This window comes from Oncorhynchus clarkii, unplaced genomic scaffold, assembly GCF_045791955.1.
Source record: "Oncorhynchus clarkii lewisi isolate Uvic-CL-2024 unplaced genomic scaffold, UVic_Ocla_1.0 unplaced_contig_2102_pilon_pilon, whole genome shotgun sequence".
Classification (NCBI taxonomy): domain Eukaryota; kingdom Metazoa; phylum Chordata; class Actinopteri; order Salmoniformes; family Salmonidae; genus Oncorhynchus; species Oncorhynchus clarkii.
This window is the reverse complement of record NW_027260992.1, coordinates 75,114-95,000: the sequence shown is the minus strand read 5'-3', so window position 1 is coordinate 95,000 and position 19,887 is coordinate 75,114. Positions and strand designations below refer to the sequence as shown.

Sequence of the window (19,887 nt, the reverse complement as noted above, 5' to 3'; positions counted from 1 at the left end):
TAAACAGTAGAATAGAACCAGTAGAATAGAACCAGTAGAATAGAAACAGCAGAATAGAAACAGTAGGATAGAAACAGTAGAATAGAAACAGTAGGATAGAAACAGTAGGATAGAAACAGTAGGATAGAACCAGTAGAATAGAACCAGTAGAATAGAACCAGTAGAATAGAACCAGTAGAATAGAAACAGTAGGATAGAAACAGTAGGATAGAAACAGTAGAACAGAACCAGTAGAATAGAACCAGTAGAATAGAAACAGCAGAATAAAGGCTAGACATGCTCAACTCTGAACTAAAATGTTCAAGGGAACTAGAGGAGAGCTTTAAATCAACGTAACTCTGGTCTGATACTAAAACATCTCCTCTCTAAATCAACGTAACTCTGGTCTGATACTAAAACATCTCCTCTCTAAATCAAAGTAACTCTGGTCTGATCTAAAACATCTCCTCTCTAAATCAACGTAACTCTGGTCTGATACTAAAACATCTCCTCTCTAAATCAAAGTAACTCTGGTCTGATCTAAAACATGTCCTCTCTAAATCAAAGTAACTCTGGTCTGATACTAAAACATCTCCTCTCTAAATCAAAGTAACTCTGGTCTGATCTAAAACATCTCCTCTCTAAATCAAAGTAACTCTGGTCTGATGCTAAAACATCTCCTCTCTAAATCAAAGTAACTCTGGTCTGATACTAAAACATGTCCTCTCTAAATCAAAGTAACTCTGGTCTGATCTAAAACATCTCCTCTCTAAATCAAAGTAACTCTGGTCTGATGCTAAAACATCTCCTCTCTAAATCAAAGTAACTCTGGTCTGATCTAAAACATCTCCTCTATGTCTCTCTGTTTCCAGGGGTCGGTTCCCAGAGTGGTACAATAAACTGTATGGACACCTGTGTGCCAGTGAGGTGGTGCGGATACGCCAGTCCTTCACCACCCAGATGGATAAGTGAGGGCCAGGCAGCTCCACTTGACTTGGAGACCAAAGTCACAAGAAGGGGCGACACCCTGGAACCCGAAATACTCTCTATCCACCCCCACCTCAGCCCCTAATTCCCTACAGCCCTGATGCTGGTTGGGGTTGACTGGGGGAGGACAACCCATTGACTCATTGACATGATTCAAGCTCTTGACAGACATACCCTTGTGTCCTGGACAGAGAGACTTTGAACAGACTTTGTCGTCATCCGTAGACTGTCATCAACGACCAGGTGGGGTTACTGCCTCCGAGGGGTCCTGCAAGGCCATGGACCCTCACAGTTCTTTCAGAGTTGTGTTATGGTTCTTGTGCTAGGTGGTGCGTTGCGGGCGGCACAACCAAAGTAAATGTGTCTGAAATGGAAGTATGGTGTCACTCATCCAACAAGCATAATACCTTTACAGAGAGGATGTGACATCACCGTCACAGGATGTGATGTCACGGATTAGTAAAAAGATCATCTAGAGGGGGAGCTTCTGAGAAGAGAGAAGGTTAGTGTGTGGGTGTGTGTGTGTGATGGATGAATGGTTGATTAATTAGACATATTTCATGCACTGGCTCCCAGCTGCAATATAGTGTGTATATACTATATCCTGCATCTGTTCATGTTGCTTTTTCCTGTTTCCTCTCTCTTTCTCTGTGTTTGTGTTTGTGTGTGTGTGTGTGTGTGTGTGTGTGTGTGTGTGTGTGTGTGTGTGTGTGTGTGTGTGCGTGTGCGTGCGTGTACTCGTGCACAAGTGTTTTTATCCTGTTACAGCGGAGGCAATGTCCACAACGTTGTTTTCAGGAAGACACTGTATTTTTATACTGATACTGATAATATGGGCAAACAGTTGTGTGAATGTATTGAAAATATGCCATATCTGAGTTTGTATTGATAAGTGGGGTATGTTGAGTTGATAGTTGGTTAAATGGCATTAGGGAAAGCTAGTATCGAGTGGGTTTAAAGGATGGAACAGAAGCAAAATGGTGGCTGGAACACCAATTGGTTGAGAGGGTTAAAGTCGCCCCCAAAACTAAAATGGAGACTTAGATTCTGATGGACCAAGCTTAAAGAAAGCAGACAGTCACAGAACATGTTGATTCATTCCACTGCTTAAAAGAGCACAGAGAATACACAACAATCAACAGGGCTAGGATTCCAAAATGGCCGCCATTTGTAGGCTAAATGTTGATGAAAGGAACACTTCAGGTTGTTACTTTTGTAGTACGATGTACAAGAGCAGTCAAGGTAGTGTTCTGCTTCACAGAAGAAAAACCTGGGGGGAAAGAAATAGAAAAGAAGAGAAGAAATAAATAGAAAAGAAAGAAAAGAGAAGGTCCTTTTATAAAGGTGTGGGATTTTACAGGTTTTACTGTAAATAGAGGAGGAGAAAGTGCAGGGAATGTTTGTCTGGTTTAAAGAAGGAAAAATAATCTATATGCGCAGGTTTATTTTCTGTAAGTCTGTCTGTCTGTCTGTCTGTCTGTCTGTCTGTCTGTCTGTCTGTCTCTGTCTGTCTGTCTGTCTGTCTGTCTGTCTGTCTGTCTCTGTCTGTCTGTCTGTCTGTCTGTCTGTCTGTCTGTCTGTCTGTGTTACCTTAAATGAAGTATAAGACTAATAGTAACCAAGTACACCTTCATCCGGGCCGGATTTGGGCCCCGTGTTAAAACCTATACGTTCTCTGTTCAGTGTGTGACTAATTTGCTAAGCGTTGTGTTGTATTGTTAAACGTGTGTGTACATTATGTGTATGCCGTCAGATATGAGTAACGCATGACAATGACATTTAATTTAAAAATATATTTATACCTCAGATATGTTTTTTTTGTACCATGTTTATTTTATTGTAAATGTTACGCTTAAGTTGCAGAAATGTGTTTTATATTTTGTATTATTAATATTATTTCTGTACAGATTAATCACAGTCACGTGCACTATTAAATGTATCAAACAAAGAGTGTCGTCTTAGTTGGGTCATTGGCTGCTGTTTTGAAATGTTGAGTGTTCAGGTGGATTGGAGTTGTTGACTTGGTTTCTGATGTCATTTAATATGATAATGCACTTCACAATGGTCTCATGTAGGCTGCCCCCCAAAAGTTCCCCTTTAAGGTTTTTTGGGCCAAAGCAGTGCCATAAGCAGTACACCATTACCCAAACATTGGTTTTGTCGTAACTCTGAACTACCTTATCATGGCTCGGAGAGTTTGTTTCTACATTCTCTCTCAGACAGGCAGCTTAGCCTGGGGTCATACTGTACCCTGCCCCTGGATTACCTCTCCCTCTCCCTTCTTCTCCCTCTCTCTCTCTCTCTCTCTCTCTCTCTCTCTCTCTCTCTCTCTCTCTCTCTCTCTCTCTCTCTCTCTCTCTCTCTCTCTCTCTCTCTCTCTCTCTCCCTTCCTCTCACTCCCTCCGTCTCTCTCTCCCTTCCTCTCTCTCTCTCACTCTCTCTCTCTCCCTTCCTCTCACTCCCCTTCTCTCTCTCCCTTCCTCTCACTCCCTCTCTCTCTCTCTTCCTTCCTCTCTCTCCCTTCCTCTCTCTCTCCCTTCCTCTCTCTCACTCTCTCTCTCTCTCTCCCTTCCTCTCACTCGCTCTCTCTCTCTCTCTCTCTCTCTCTCCCTTCCTCTCACTCACTCCCTCCCTCTCTCTCTCTCTCTCTCTCCCTTCCTCTCACTCCCTCCCTCTCTCTCTCCCTTCCTCTCACTCACTCTCTCTCTCTCTCTCCCTTCCTCTCACTCCCTCTCTCTCTCTCTCCCTTCCTCTCACTCCCTCTCTCTCTCTACCTTCCTCTCTCTCCCTTCCTCTCATTCCCTCCATCTCTCTCTCCCTTCCTCTCACTCACTCCCTCCCCTCTCTCTCTTTCTCTCTCTCTCTTCCTCTCACTCCCTCCCTCCCTCTCTCACTCTCTCTACCTCCCTCCCTCTCTCTCGCTCTCTCTCGGCCTCTCTCTCTCCCTCTCTCTCTCATTCTCTCCTCACAAACAACATGTACAGTAGAGCGAGGGAGAGAGGTCCAGAGAGAGGTCCGGAGAGAGGTGGACAGGCAGCAGGCGGTGGCTTGCTTGGTACATAGATGGTGATCTCACTCACAGTCCGTCTTACATAACTGGTTCATATGGCAGGGGTGGACAAAGGGGCTGTTGTGGCCACAGCTGGAGGGGGTGGACTGTCACAGGGTCTGAGGCTGGGCAGAGGGGGGACTTTGACCCCCCAAGTGTTCCTCTCACATGCCGTTCAAGCCAGCAGGGGCCATCTGTGGGCTTGAGGTGGGTGGGGTTGGCGCTTTTTCCCACACACACACACACACACACACACTGGGCTCTCACTGAGCAGCTCATACACGCACACACACACACACACACACACACACACACACACACACACACACACACACACACACTGGGCTCTCACTGGGCAGCTCACACACACACACACGCACACACGCACACACACACACACACACACACACACTGGGCTCTCACTGGGCAGCTCACACACACACACACACACACACACACACACACACACACACACACACACACACACACACTGGGCTCTCACTGGGCAGCTCACACACACACACACACACACACACACACACACACACACACACACACACACACACACACTGGGCTCTCACTGGGCAGCACACACACACACACACTTACTGTATGTGTTTTATGCACACATTCCCAGAGACACACATCCTCAAATGCTGTATGAACATGTTGATTCTACACACATTTGATACACGTGTGTTAGATCAATGCAGTGTAAAAAAAAGTGTTTTAATTTATGATGAGGCAACAGGAGTGGAAGAAATGTTACATACACATAGGGTGCATCCTTTATGTCACCCCTATGGGTCCTGGTCAAAAGTAGCACACTAAATAGGGAATAGGATGCCATTTGGGATTTTGGCACACACTATGCCTTCACAGGGATTAGCCACACATACAGTACATGAACAGAAGTGACATGCACAAACCTGCGTGAACACCCACATACGCTGTACTCTACATCTAGATAATGTGCAGATATTATACAGTACACAGCAGCACATTCATTCCCTCTCAACGACAACCCTCAGTCACGTGGACAACAAGAGCTTTCCACATTCTCTTCTGAAGGGTTTCTGTGAAACCAGAGATCAAATAGAGCTTCCAACTCACACACACACGTCGGTATCTACAGTATGTGAGTGTGTGTTTGTGTGTGCGTTTGTGCATCTATCTGGGTGAGCATGCATGTGTCTACGTGTATGTGCGTGTATCTATGCGTCCAAGTATGTGTGTCTCTTCTTGGAAACCAAACATCTCTGAGCCCGCCCCGGTAAGCGCTGACCTAGAGTCAGCACCAGGGACATGTTCCAGACAAATCCTTTGAGAATGGTGTGGAGGAGGGTTCCCAAATTGATAAACGGGTGGGGAGAGGGAGAAAGAGGAGAGGATGACAGAGTAAAAGTGTGTGGGAGAGACATCGTAATACAGCAATAATGGAATTCCTCTAGTTGTGGCGTTACCTCATGCCGTGTTGTGAAACCTGAGGTGCAGGGTTGGGGTCCTTTCCATTATAATTCCAGGCAATTCTGGGAGTCAAATTCTCTTTAATGCTTATCAGTGAGCAAAACGTGAAATTGGAATTTGGTTTATTTTCAGAATGGACTGGAATTGAAATGGAATTGACCCCAACCCTGCTGAGGTGTGTTCAGTGAGATAAAATGTTCATAAATTATTGCATATTCTCGTGTCTTTTCTACACAATTTGGATCTGATTGTTCTGTACTGTTGAACCATCCTGAACAGGTTCCCCCTCTCCTGGGGAGCGTTCAGCCAGACAAAACGTTTTGGTAGGTTCAGATAGAAATATGCAATGTAAAACAAACATGCCTCTCCGACATGTCGCCCAAGGAAACACTTTGACTCCGTTAATGGAATTTCTATCTGCAACGTTCGACAACGTTAGGCAACTGAACGTGGCTCAGTCATTGCAGTTACAGATTTCTCTCCTGATTAAGTAAAATTAAGTAAAATCCCTATCTCCATCCATGGCTAATTTAGGAAAGGGACCATTTTAGCTAGTAAACCACCAGAGGACAACAACCCTACGAGGAGCAACCATTCAAATTGTTTCTGTCAATGACGTAGATTGATATGATGGGAGTGAAGCCAAATCCAAACTAGCTTTCCTTTACACTTTTTTTGGTGCACCAGGACCATTCACAGCTGAGCTCAGTTTAGCTCAACGCTGATTCGCTATTATTTTATACTTTTTTTTAATCAAAGGAGGCCAAGTGCTCACTGGCTTCCCTTGCCTTCAAGGATACAGGTGGCAACAATGTCATGCTCTTTATAACCAGACAGCATCAGATAGAGAAGCGCTGTTTTGCTTGCTCAGATGCATTCTCCTGTGATATTTATTTTACCTTTATTTAACTAGGAAAGTCAGCTAAGAACAAAGTCGTACTTACAATGACAGCCTACCCCGGCCAAAACCTAACCCAGACTTCGCTGGGCCAATTGTGTGCCGCCCTATGGGACTCCCAATCACAGCCGGTTGTGAAAAAGCCTGGATTCGAACCAGTGTCTGTGGTGACACCTCTAGCACTGAGATGCAGTGCCTTAGACTGCCGTGCCACTCTGGAGATACAGTCAGCCTCTTGCGAATCGAAGGAAAATTATGAAACAGAGACGAAAGATAAATTATATTATGTTTTTTTCTTGGTCCATTTTTGGATGCTTCCCTTGGCAGCCATGAGTACACACCACTGCCTTGACCCAGGGTTTAACATGATCACTGAAGCTTTAACCTGGACCCAGGGTTTAACATGATCACTGAAGCTTTAACCTTGACCCAGGGTTTAACATGATCACTGAAGCTTTAACCTTGACCCAGGGTTTAACATGATCACTGAAGCTTTAACCTTGACCCAGGGTTTAACATGATCACTGAAGCTTTAACCTGGACCCAGGGTTTAACATGATCACTGAAGCTTTAACCTGGACCACCGTGTGGTTTCCCTTGATGGTTAAGGATCACACATACAGTATGTTCCTGGCACATGGTTGAGAGGACCTGGGAGTCATGGGCCGCGTCTTAAATGGAACCCTATTCCCTACATAGGGCACTACTTTTGACCAGGACCCATAGGGAATAGGGTGCCATTTGGGACGTAACCATGGTAGCTCTGTCTGTGTAGATGGCCTGATTACAAGTGCATGACAAGCGCATAAGACGTTTATTGTTGTGACAACAGGAATTATCAGTGATGAAGACATGGTATGTGTCAACATGAAGAAAAACATGGCTTGCATGAAGGTTGTCTTAAAGTTGACATAATAACATTATTATAAGACATTCTATGGCTCTAACGCACATACACAGATACACACATAAGCACACACATAAGCACACACACACACACACACACACACACACACACACACACACACACACACACACACACACCTCCCAGTGACTTCACATCCCAAATGTGGCCCATCTGGCCCTGATCCCTCTCCCCCAGACAGTTCTATGCTGGGCGGCCACACAGACTGGTGGTTTTACAGTCAGTCTGTCTGGACATGACATCTGAATGGCTTCTCTGTGGGCAGAGACTTGAGTCATAGAGAGACGGAAATTCAACCTTAGTAAAACATTAGTTCAACATTGACTCATTCTCTTTGAACCACCGTTTGACTATTTCAGGCCCTTAAGCATAGAGTCAGACCAACGTACAGTATCATCAACATGGAAAGACACGTCCCAGATTCAAAGACAACCACATAGCCCAGAGGTTATTCCATCCTCAAACACGGTTGTCGAGGTACACAGTCAGCACAAGTAGTCATAGCCTTCCACCAAGACTGTAATTGGTTGAATGAGGTGAGTGATTGCCTGGCGGTAACAAAAGTTCCCCGGCAGGTCCTCTGCGGATAAGAGTTACCACCACTGGGGTCAGATTGATTTCTAACTGAGCAAGGGTTTAAGGAATGAGGCTACACTACCATCTAGTGGTCGTTGTAAGCCACTACAAGACCCTGACACCGGTATGATCCAACAAAATGTGCTGAACAAATTCAGAACATGACGTCTGTTTCAAAAGGTAATCGTACTTGCGAAATATAAATAATTGCGTTATCACTATCACCATTAACGGTGATATTGATGATTAAACTGATTTGGAGGACTCAGGTGTACAAATGGTTATTTTTCAAGGAAATTATAAAATAAAAATCCTATATCGTATCATCTCTATCCCTTATTATCGCAGCAAATGGATCAATGCAACAATGTATTCATTTTTTATAAATGTTTTATGTATTTATTTATTTGTATGTATCCAAAGAGTACATGGGGTACGCTGACAACCAAGAAGGGTGCAATTGCGGCCGCATTTCTAGGCGTTCCTACGATCAGGACTCCCGAGTGGCGCAACAGTCTGAAACACTGGATCTCAGTGCAAGAGGTTCGAATCCAGGCTGCATTACATCCGACCGTGGTTAGGAGTCCCATGGGGCGGCGCACAATTGACCCAGCAGCGTCCGGGGTAGGCCGTCATTGTAAATAAGAATTTGTTCTTAACTGACTTGCCTAGTTAAATAACATGTGGGCACTGCATCTGCAGGAACCCCTCTTTATAATTGTACTGTGCATTTTTAAACTAGGACATGAAGGAGGCGGGGGGGCGCTCCAGTACAGTAGGTGATGCACAATAACGTTTGATGCCAATCACCGACAAACCCCACAGAAGAATGGGCGGTGGCGACAACGATAGCTAGCTAGCCGTACACCGATAGACAGTGTCCTTCGACCCCAGCAATGTTTTCATGCAGTTCTGTTAACGGTGGGGGCAGGTGTTGGGCAAGCGGGAGCAAAGGACACTGTTTACCGGTGTCGCCGTCGTGGTTTTCCTGCTATCCCACCTTGGTTGTTCCCTCAGCTAGTGATATATCTAGGGTTGCTTGAGAGGCTAATAGATGTTGAGGAAGGAGTAGATTCAGTTGTGAAAGTTAACATTTAATAACACAGTACTATGCTTTCTTTAATATATTCACAGATGGATCTAATGACCCTAAAAAAGGCAGGACAGGAACAGCTTTTGGAGTTCACAATGGAGATGTCCATACTCTTGGCTGCAGAGTGGGCGGAGGAGGTGAGGATGACGGTAGTCATCTAGTCTGACTCCTGTGCAGCGCTGATGAGCTTAAATTCATGTGTGTCTCAGAGCAGACAGGGTGTATTGTCTGAGGTTTTGCAGTGCTTGTATAGGGTGAAACAGATGGGGATATTTGTAACGTTCCTTTGGGTACCAGCTCATGTGGGAGTAGAGGGGAATGAGGAGGTGGATGCTATCGCCAAGCAGCATCTCAAACATCCTAATGTTGAAATGGCTTTGTCCATCAGTAAAGCAGAAGCCAAGGGTTTATGAGAACAGTGGTTAAAAACAAATGGCAAGAGTTGTGGAACAGGAAGGGAAAGGGAAGACACCTGTATAATATCTAGGAAAATGTGGGGGGCAGGGAGGTCCTCAGGCAGAGGGGGCAGGGAGGTCCTCAGGCAGAGGGGGCAGGGAGGTCCTCAGGCAGAGGGGCAGGGAGGAAAGTATAATCACAAGGCTGAGACTGGGAAACACAAGGCTGAGACTGGGAAACACAAGGCTGAGACTGGGAAACACAAGGCTGAGACTGGGAAACACAAGGCTGAGACTGGGAAACACAAGGCTGAGACTGGGACACACAAGGCTGAGACTGGGAAACACAAGGCTGAGACTGGGAAACACAAGGCTGAGACTGGGAAACACAAGGCTGAGACTGGGACACACAAGGCTCAACAGGACATTGAAATTGGTAGGAAAACAACCGACTGGGTGGTGTCATCACTGTCAGGAGGAGATGGAGACAGTGGAACATGTTCCATTTCAGTGCAGGCAATATGGGAGGGAAAGGGGGAGATTATTGTTAGATTTAAGGAGTAATGGGGTTGAAGAGCCAATATTAAGTGAACTGCTGGGGAAATCTTCAGGGGCTGTAGTATTTAATTATGTATTTCGCTTCCTTAGGGAGATGAGAATAATGGGTAGGATTTAGACCTTCCTGTCTCTGGTTAACACTCCAGTCCAGTTGGTGGCGGTAATGCACCTTAAATAGTCCAATGAAGAAGAAGAAAACGAAAGTAGTTATTTCTCAGAAGAACCAACGCTCATGGAGAAAAATCTATAGTTTGGTAAATTAAGTATATTCTATTGAAAATCTGTTTGTTTGGGGGTCGGGGGTGGAATAGGATACTTGTTTCTTAGTTTGTAAGGTGTATGTGATGAATGAATGTTGTTTTAATGGACGGCAATGGTCTGTGAAGAGAAAGTGTTTTTTATAGGGGTGTATAGTGCACACCCAAGCAGTAGTGCACACGGTAGCAAACCACAGCAAAACGTTATGCAACAAAGACGAGAGTTTATTAGTAGGCTACTATTTTAGTGTAGGCTAAATAGTTTAGTTATAACAACAATAATCCACATCTTAAAATGCTTGTTCAAATTTCACAGATGTTGAATCCTGGGGCAGTAGAGCACAGCATGGGTTGGAAACTCTTCTACTGTGTTTTTACATTGATGGTTGGCCTTCTTGGTACGCTTTTCCTAAATGAATCATTTTAGATACACTATGTTCTTTTTGTGTGAACTGCCCTCTTGATCAACATCATTGAGTGTGTTCACTGTATTAGTCTAATGTTAAATATGTCCAGGATTTAGTTTGGCTACAAATATGTAAACATTATAATCCTTGTATTTATTTTCCTTCCCGACCGTTTCCACAGAATGCCCCTCGATTGGTAATGGTATCATTATTACAACTGTGAATTTGAAGCACTCTGTCACTCTCCCTTGCAATGCAACCTGTGACATTGGCATCGTTTGGAGGATTGTGGATGGCCAGGTTGTTGCCAAGATTGATCAAGGAAAATTAATTGAAGGAAAGCGCTTTGAGAAGAGGGTGGAAATCAACAAAGACCTCTCTCTCACAATCAGCTCTGCGGTGTACAATGACAAGGGCTCATATGAGTGTGTCTGTGATAATCGGAATGTTGCAGATGTGAAGCTAGATGTTCTGGGTAAGCTGAACAGACATGACACAACTTTACATATTGAATGTTGACTGGGAACAAGAACTATGACTACTTTACTCAGGGATAGATTTGAAGAGTTTACTTCCAAAATGCTATATCCACCATTTTTTTATAAGAAATTATTGGTTATGTGTGTTATTATTATTCTTCATGTTTGTGTCAAATATTACTGTTCTCAGATTTGGTTTTTTTCATATGTTTTTATTTGCAAAATACTATATATATATTTTTAGGTTGGAATGGAATGTTATACTGTATATTTGACAGTGATATGTGATCGTCTCACCTACACCTAGGTATCTTAAAGGGATACTTCAGGATTTGGGCAATGAGGCCCTTTATCCCCACGGAGTCAGGTGTACTTGTGGATTCCATTTGTATGTCTCTGTATCCAGTGTGAAGGAAGTTAGAGGTAGTCTCGTGAGCCAATGCTAACTAGCGTTAGCACAATGACTGGAAGTCTATGGGTATCTGCTAGCAGTTTTTTTGTTACATTTGACTGTAAAACATAGTAGTACTACTTATTTCTCAAAGAGGCGGCTATATAGTGTTTTGTCTCTGAAATGAAACCATCCAGTGATAGATTTTAAACAAATACATTGAACAAACCCATACCATGATTAGAGAGTGAAAAAACATACCAATCTCCTTCAAAATGAATTAACTAATTACATTAAAAGACCCACATTTCTGAAAATGGATATACAGCGTTTTGGAATGAAACTCTTCATTTATGCATTTGCAATTGTTGCAATATTGTAATATTGGCCAGACCACTGTTTTTCTGAAGTCAGTGTGTAATTCAAAGTCTACATACTGTTGATTTGTGTTTTAGAGTTGTGATCAATGATAATAGTATAATATCATTCTGTTCTTTACTTGCGTCTATTCAACTCATGTCCATTTATCCTTCATTCCCTCATCCTCCACTCCTCTCCTTTTGGCTTTCACACTACGCTAACTTTAACCCCCCAGCACCTTCTCTCTGACCTTAACCCCCCAGCACCTTCTCTCTGACCTTAACCCCCCAGCACCTTCTCTCTGACCTTAACCCCCCAGCACCTTCTCTCTGACCTTAACCCCCCAGCACCTTCTCTCTGACCTTAACCTCCCAGCACCTTCTCTCTAACCTTAACCTCCCAGCACCTTCTCTCTGACCTTAACCCCCCAGCACCTTCTCTCTAACCTTAACCCCCCAGCACCTTCTCTCTGACCTTAACCTCCCAGCACCTTCTCTCTAACCTTAACCTCCCAGCACCTTCTCTCTGACCTTAACCCCCCAGCACCTTCTCTCTGACCTTAACCCCCCAGCACCTTCTCTCTAACCTTAACCTCCCAGCACCTTCTCTCTGACCTTAACCCCCCAGCACCTTCTCTCTGACCTTAACCCCCCAGCACCTTCTCTCTGACCTTAACCCCCCAGCACCTTCTCTCTAACCTTAACCCCCCAGCACCTTTTCTCTGACCTTAACCCCCCAGCACCTTCTCTCTAACCTTAACCCCCCAGCACTTTCTCTCTAACCTTAACCCCCCAGCACCTTCTCTCTAACCTTAACCCCCCAGCACCTTCTCTCTGACCTTAACCCCCCAGCACCTTCTCTCTAACCTTAACCCCACAGCACCTTCTCTCTAACCTTAACCCCCCAGCACCTTCTCTCTAACTTTAACCCCCCAGCACCTTCTCTCTAACCTTAACCCCCCAGCACCTTCTCTCTGACCTTAACCCCCCAGCACCTTCTCTCTAACCTTAACCCCCCAGCACCTTCTCTCTGACCTTAACCCCCCAGCACCTTCTCTCTGACCTTAACCCCCCAGCACCTTCTCTCTGACCTTAACCCCCCAGCACCTTCTCTCTGACCTTAACCCCCCAGCACCTTCTCTCTAACCTTAACCTCCCAGCACCTTCTCTCTGACCTTAACCCCCCAGCACCTTCTCTCTGACCTTAACCCCCCAGCACCTTCTCTCTGACCTTAACCCCCCAGCACCTTCTCTCTAACCTTAACCCCCCAGCACCTTTTCTCTGACCTTAACCCCCCAGCACCTTCTCTCTAACCTTAACCCCCCAGCACTTTCTCTCTAACCTTAACCCCCCAGCACCTTCTCTCTAACCTTAACCCCCCAGCACCTTCTCTCTGACCTTAACCCCCCAGCACCTTCTCTCTAACCTTAACCTCCCAGCACCTTCTCTCTAACCTTAACCCCCCAGCACCTTCTCTCTAACTTTAACCCCCCAGCACCTTCTCTCTAACCTTAACCCCCCAGCACCTTCTCTCTGACCTTAACCCCCCAGCACCTTCTCTCTAACCTTAACCCCCCAGCACCTTCTCTCTGACCTTAACCCCCCAGCACCTTCTCTCTGACCTTAACCCCCCAGCACCTTCTCTCTTACCTTAACCCCCCAGCACCTTCTCTCTAACCTTAACCCCCCAGCACCTTCTCTCTGACCTTAACCTCCCAGCACCTTCTCTCTAACCTTAACCCCCCAGCACCTTCTCTCTAACCTTAACCCCACAGCACCTTCTCTCTAACCTTAACCCCCCAGCACCTTCTCTCTAACTTTAACCCCCCAGCACCTTCTCTCTAACCTTAACCCCCCAGCACCTTCTCTCTGACCTTAACCCCCCAGCACCTTCTCTCTAACCTTAACCCCCCAGCACCTTCTCTCTGACCTTAACCCCCCAGCACCTTCTCTCTGACCTTAACCCCCCAGCACCTTCTCTCTGACCTTAACCCCCAGCACCTTCTCTCTAACCTTAACCCCCCAGCACCTTCTCTCTGACCTTAACCTCCCAGCACCTTCTCTCTAACCTTAACCTCCCAGCACCTTCTCTCTGACCTTAACCTCCCAGCACCTTCTCTCTGACCTTAACCTCCCAGCACCTTCTCTCTAACCTTAACCCCCAGCACCTTCTCTCTAACCTTAACCCCCCAGCACCTTCTCTCTAACCTTAACCCCCCAGCACCTTCTCTCTGACCTTAACCTCCCAGCACCTTCTCTCTGACCTTAACCCCCCAGCACCTTCTCTCTGACCTTAACCCCCCAGCACCTTCTCTCTGACCTTAACCCCCCAGCACCTTCTCTCTGACCTTAACCCCCCAGCACCTTCTCTCTGACCTTAACCCCCCAGCACCTTCTCTCTGACCTTAACCCCCCAGCACCTTCTCTCTGACCTTAACCCCCCAGCACCTTCTCTCTAACCTTAACCCCCCAGCACCTTCTCTCTGACCTTAACCTCCCAGCACCTTCTCTCTAACCTTAACCTCCCAGCACCTTCTCTCTAACCTTAACCCCCCAGCACCTTCTCTCTGACCTTAACCTCCCAGCACCTTCTCTCTAACCTTAACCTCCCAGCACCTTCTCTCTGACCTTAACCCCCCAGCACCTTCTCTCTGACCTTAACCTCCCAGCACCTTCTCTCTAACCTTAACCCCCCAGCACCTTCTCTCTAACCTTAACCCCCCAGCACCTTCTCTCTAACCTTAACCCCCCAGCACCTTCTCTCTAACCTTAACCCCCCAGCACCTTCTCTCTAACCTTAACCCCCCAGCACCTTCTCTCTAACCTTAACCCCCCAGCACCTTCTCTCTGACCTTAACCTCCCAGCACCTTCTCTCTAACCTTAACCTCCCAGCACCTTCTCTCTAACCTTAACCCCCCAGCACCTTCTCTCTGACCTTAACCTCCCAGCACCTTCTCTCTAACCTTAACCTCCCAGCACCTTCTCTCTGACCTTAACCCCCCAGCACCTTCTCTCTGACCTTAACCTCCCAGCACCTTCTCTCTAACCTTAACCCCCCAGCACCTTCTCTCTGACCTTAACCCCCCAGCACCTTCTCTCTGACCTTAACCCCCCAGCACCTTCTCTCTAACCTTAACCCCCCAGCACCTTCTCTCTAACCTTAACCCCCCAGCACCTTCTCTCTAACCTTAACCCCCCAGCACCTTCTCTCTGACCTTAACCCCCCAGCACCTTCTCTCTGACCTTAACCCCCCAGCACCTTCTCTCTAACCTTAACCCCCCAGCACCTTCTCTCTAACCTTAACCCCCCAGCACCTTCTCTCTAACCTTAACCCCCCAGCACCTTCTCTCTAACCTTAACCCCCCAGCACCTTCTCTCTAACCTTAACCCCCCAGCACCTTCTCTCTAACCTTAACCCCCCAGCACCTTCTCTCTAACCTTAACCCCCCAGCACCTTCTCTCTAACCTTAACCTCCCAGCACCTTCTCTCTAACCTTAACCTCCCAGCACCTTCTCTCTAACCTTAACCCCCCAGCACCTTCTCTCTGACCTTAACCTCCCAGCACCTTCTCTCTAACCTTAACCCCCCAGCACCTTCTCTCTGACCTTAACCCCCCAGCACCTTCTCTCTAACCTTAACCCCCCAGCACCTTCTCTCTGACCTTAACCCCCCAGCACCTTCTCTCTAACCTTAACCCCCCAGCACCTTCTCTCTAACCTTAACCTCCCAGCACCTTCCCCATTCACTTTAATTGTCATACGTTCCATGTAGACCTATATCTAATTCAATTACTTTCATAATTGCACACCATTCAAGGCCCACCCCTCTTCTCCCTCCTCATCTAACAGTCCCGACAGAAATATCAGCTCACGTCGGAGATAATGTCACACTTCACTGCTATGGCTCAACCAATAAGCAGGCAGCCGATGGTGAGATTTATGTCCAGTGGGAGAAACATGGACAGACTGTGCTGAAGATTGACCCGACCAATACTACCTTTGGCCCTGGATTCATTGACAGGACATCAGTGACCAGGGATGGTTACAGAGAGGGTGACCTGTCCCTCACCTTCACCGGTGTACGCTCGTCTGACCAGGGGACCTACCTGTGCTTCTTCAACCGGGATAGTGAACCAGGATATCCACATGGAGTCACTCTCACTGTTAAAGGTGGGATGTCTATTGAATGCATTGCTCACTTAAGTATTGTATTTAATATTCACTTTTTAACGTATAGACATTGTTCTTTGTCTTATTATTATCATAGTAGTAGATGTAGTGTTAGTGTAATATTTCAAGAGAATAGTATTTAGTCATGGCGGTCTTGCTGTTTTGTATTGTTGTCTGCGCTAGTTGAGATTATAAACTGGGTGGTTCGAGCCCTGAATGCTGATTGGCTGACAGCCGTGGTATATCAGCCTAAGACCACACCCCCTTAGGCCTTATTGCTTCGGTATAATATTGTTGTAATTTCCTTTATCTTTGCTGCACTAACACTACTATTTTCTATCTTTCTGTCTTTCTCTAGAAAAGCAATTGGAGCCTGCAATGACTGATAGTGAAAGGAGTAGGGTGCCATTGATAGTAATAATTATTCTACATCTGTTTATCATTTGTGTGCTCGGGTTAATGGTGATTCCCAAGAGAAACAGGAGACAGCCAACAGTGGACTTCACAGTCACTGGAAAAGAGGACAACACAGCATCACCAGCACATCTCTCCATCGAGGATCTTCCTGTTCCAGTTCAGGACAGCCAACCGTTGCCAGAAGTCCGAAGAATCCAGAGTTGTTCTGATGATCATCTTGATGAGACCACGTGTCCTGAGGGGATGGATGAACACACAGAGGAAGAGGAGGAGCTCCATCTCCCAGTAGCTGAAAGTGGGACACTGCTAGACCAGGAGAAGAGTAGCACAGGGAGTTGAGTTATGTATGAAGGTAGTATGTTCTGGTTGCCAACTTCTTTGTTGTCGTGAAATGTTGGATGAAATGTGCTATGTTCACTGAAGTGGATATGGATGTCTTCCTCTCATAGTTTACTGTATGAATCGGTAGCCAATGACTGTAGCTTGATGGGCTTGAATCAAATGATAGAGGGTTTATTTTATCTAGGGCCCAGTCTTTGCTGATGTCCTGTCTAGTCTTCCAGCCTCACTGGTGGCTTAAATTGTTTAAAGCTAGAGATTCTACACCAGCATAAGCATTTTATTGGGGGGTGAGAGGTATAAAGAAGGATCCTTTGAGTGTGTGAATATGAAAGGGAAGCTGGTAGGGTATAAAGGAGGAATCATTCATCTCTCTGGTGGTGGTGCTACTGATATTGTAACGGGAAGGTTTACTAGTCAAGATCAATGTCACATTTAATCTGGCCTTGCTTGATATCAAAGGGGATATCACAGTACGTGTAATAAACAATATCCTCACCAGAGGGCAGACGTACACCATCATTTTAAAGTAAACTATGATTATTTTGGGGTCAGTGATACACTTGGGACGTCCCTACCCTAAATCCTAACCTTAATCCACAAGCAATACTTTAATCCTTACATTAACTATTTTACATTTCAACTTCTGTGGGGTAGGCACGTCCCAAGGATCCTCGATAACAGATTCATGTATTATTATAACCTATTACATGATGCGTAATAAATATATGTATTTGCTAAATGATTATAAAGAATGTTTGCTATATTTACGTTTATTTTATCAAATGTAAGAAATATTATTGTTCACAAAGTGTAAACCTGTGTCGAAACTGTTTTGAGAAACTGGCGCAAGCACCTGTAACTTTTGTAATGATTGTCATTTTCGGTGAGTCTTTTCAGTGAGCCGGCTCATTTGGCTCCGAGCCGGTCCATATGTCAGATCTGGCCAAATTATTAGATGTCCTGCAAAAACAATGTAGTATTTTTTTTTACGCACTTAAAAAAAATCTGTATGCACCAGATTGCCGTGACCTCCTCACTATTTATTGTGTCTGCAGTGAGGACTCACCCTCTTTACAATTAGTTTATAATGTATCTGCAAAAAAAATAAATAGCTCAAAAAGGAGTAGTAGCCGTATGCAAATCAGGGAGCCAAATGAACAATTCTTTCACCAATGTGATTCGGTTCCGTTAATTCGCTTACTACCCAAAGCTAAGAGCCAATTGGTGCTTGATCCGAAAATGTGGTCTGAGGTGCCCTATGGATGGTGTGACAGAATTGCGGGCCACCGGAGCCATGCAGAGACCAACTTGAGCTCCATCCCGTATCGCCATGGCCTCTCAAATGTTGTAATAATGCAGAGGGCATGATTGGTTGAAGGTAGGCGAGGTCGGGAGGTCTTGTATAAACATAAACTCCCTTCCTTGACAGCTGCACCATCGAGAGCATCCTGACCGGTTGCATCACCGCCTGGTATGGCAACTGCTCGGCATCTGACCGTAAGGCTACAGAGGGTAGTGCATACGGCCCAGTACATCACTGGGGCCAAGCTTCCTTTCCATCCAAGCCCAAAAAAGTGTCAGAGACTCCAGTCACCCAAGTCATGGACTGTTTTCTCTGCTACCGCATGGCAAGCGATACCAGAGCATCAAGTCTAGGACCAAAAGGCTCCTTAACAGCTTCTACCCCCAAGCCCCCATAACTGCTGAACAATTAACCAAATGGCCACCCGGACTATTTACATTATTTTATTGTGTTACTTTTTATTATGTTTTACTTTCGTTTATTTGGTACATATTTTCTTAACTCTTCTTGAACTGCACTGTTGGTTAAACCTCTTTGGGCTGAGATCCTACTAACGGGATCGATATAACAACAGCCAGTGAAAGTGCATGGAGCCAAATTCAAACAACAGAAATCTCATAAGTATTTTAGACCATTTTAAAGATACAATTCTTGTTAATCCCACCACAGTGTCCGATTTCAAAAATACTTTACGACGAAAGCACACCAAACGATTATGTTAGGTGAGTGCTTAGTCACAGAAAAACACAGCCATTTTTCCAGCCAAAGAGAGGAGTCACAAAAAGCAGAAAAAGAGAGAAATGAATCACTAACCTTTGATGATCTTCATCGGATGATACTCATAGGACTTCATGTTACACAATACATGTATGTTTTGTTTGATAAAGTTCATATTTATATCAAAAAATCTCAGTGTACATTGGCGCGTTATTTTCAGTAGTTCCTAAACATCTGGTGATTTTGCAGAGAGCCACATCAATTTACAGAAATACTCATAATAAACATTGCTAAAACATACAACTGTTATACATGGAACTTTAGATAAACTTCTCCTTAATGCAACCGCTGTGTCAGATTTCAAAAAAGCTTTACCGAAAAAGCACACCATGCAATAATCTGAGTACAGCGCTCAGAGACCAAAACAACCCAAACAGATTTCCACCATGTTGTGTAGTCAACAGAAGTCAGAAATAGCATTATAAATATTCACTTACCTTTGATGATCTTCATCAGAATGCACTCCCAGGAATCCCAGTTCCACAATAAATGTTTGATAAAATCCATCATTTATGTCCAAATACCTCCTTTTTGTTCACGCGTTTAGCCCAGTAATCCAAAATCATGACGCACCTGCAGACGAAAAGTCAAAAAGTTCCGTTACAGTCCGTAGAAAAGTGTCAAACGATGTATAGAATCAATCTTTAGAATGTTTTTATCATAGATCTTCAATAATGTTCCAACCGGAGAATTCCTTTGTCTGTAGAAATGCAATGAAAAGCAAGCCTACTCTTATGTGAACGCACGTGCTCAGCTCATGCATCTCTGACAGACCTCTGACTCAATCCCCTCTCATTTGCCACCCACTTCACAGTAGAAGCATCAAACAAGGTTCTAAAGACTGTTGACATCTAGTGGAAGCCTTAGGAAGAGCAATATGACCCCATAGACACTGTGTATTAAATAGGCAATGAGTTGAAAAACTACAAACCTCAGATTTCCCACTTCCTGGTTGGATTTTTTCTCACGTTTTTGCCTGCCATATGAGTTCTGTTATACTCACAGACATCATTCAAACAGTTTTAGGAACTTCAGAGTGTTTGCTATCCAAATAT

At 45.0% G+C, this 19,887-nt stretch overlaps 2 protein-coding genes across 2 annotated transcripts in view; both read left to right on the top strand.

Moving 5' to 3' along the window:
* LOC139402861 (rho GTPase-activating protein 7-like) overlaps window positions 1–2,914 on the top strand; it is a 43,403-nt gene extending 40,489 nt beyond the window's left edge. The window contains exon 14 of the mRNA XM_071146756.1: window positions 852–2,914. Within this exon, the coding sequence (XP_071002857.1) occupies window positions 852–951 (100 nt within the window). The 3' untranslated portion in view covers window positions 952–2,914. The remainder of the gene's footprint in view (window positions 1–851) is intronic.
* Window positions 2,915–10,109: 7,195 nt separating this feature from the next.
* On the top strand, window positions 10,110–18,962 carry LOC139402871 (uncharacterized). The gene is made up of 5 exons (XM_071146765.1): window positions 10,110–10,181; window positions 10,501–10,582; window positions 10,773–11,066; window positions 15,673–15,993; window positions 16,468–18,962. Exons 1-5 carry the CDS (start codon window positions 10,110–10,112, stop codon window positions 16,617–16,619), a joined length of 921 nt encoding a protein of 306 aa, XP_071002866.1. The 3' UTR covers window positions 16,620–18,962.
* Window positions 18,963–19,887: the final 925 nt, after the last annotated feature.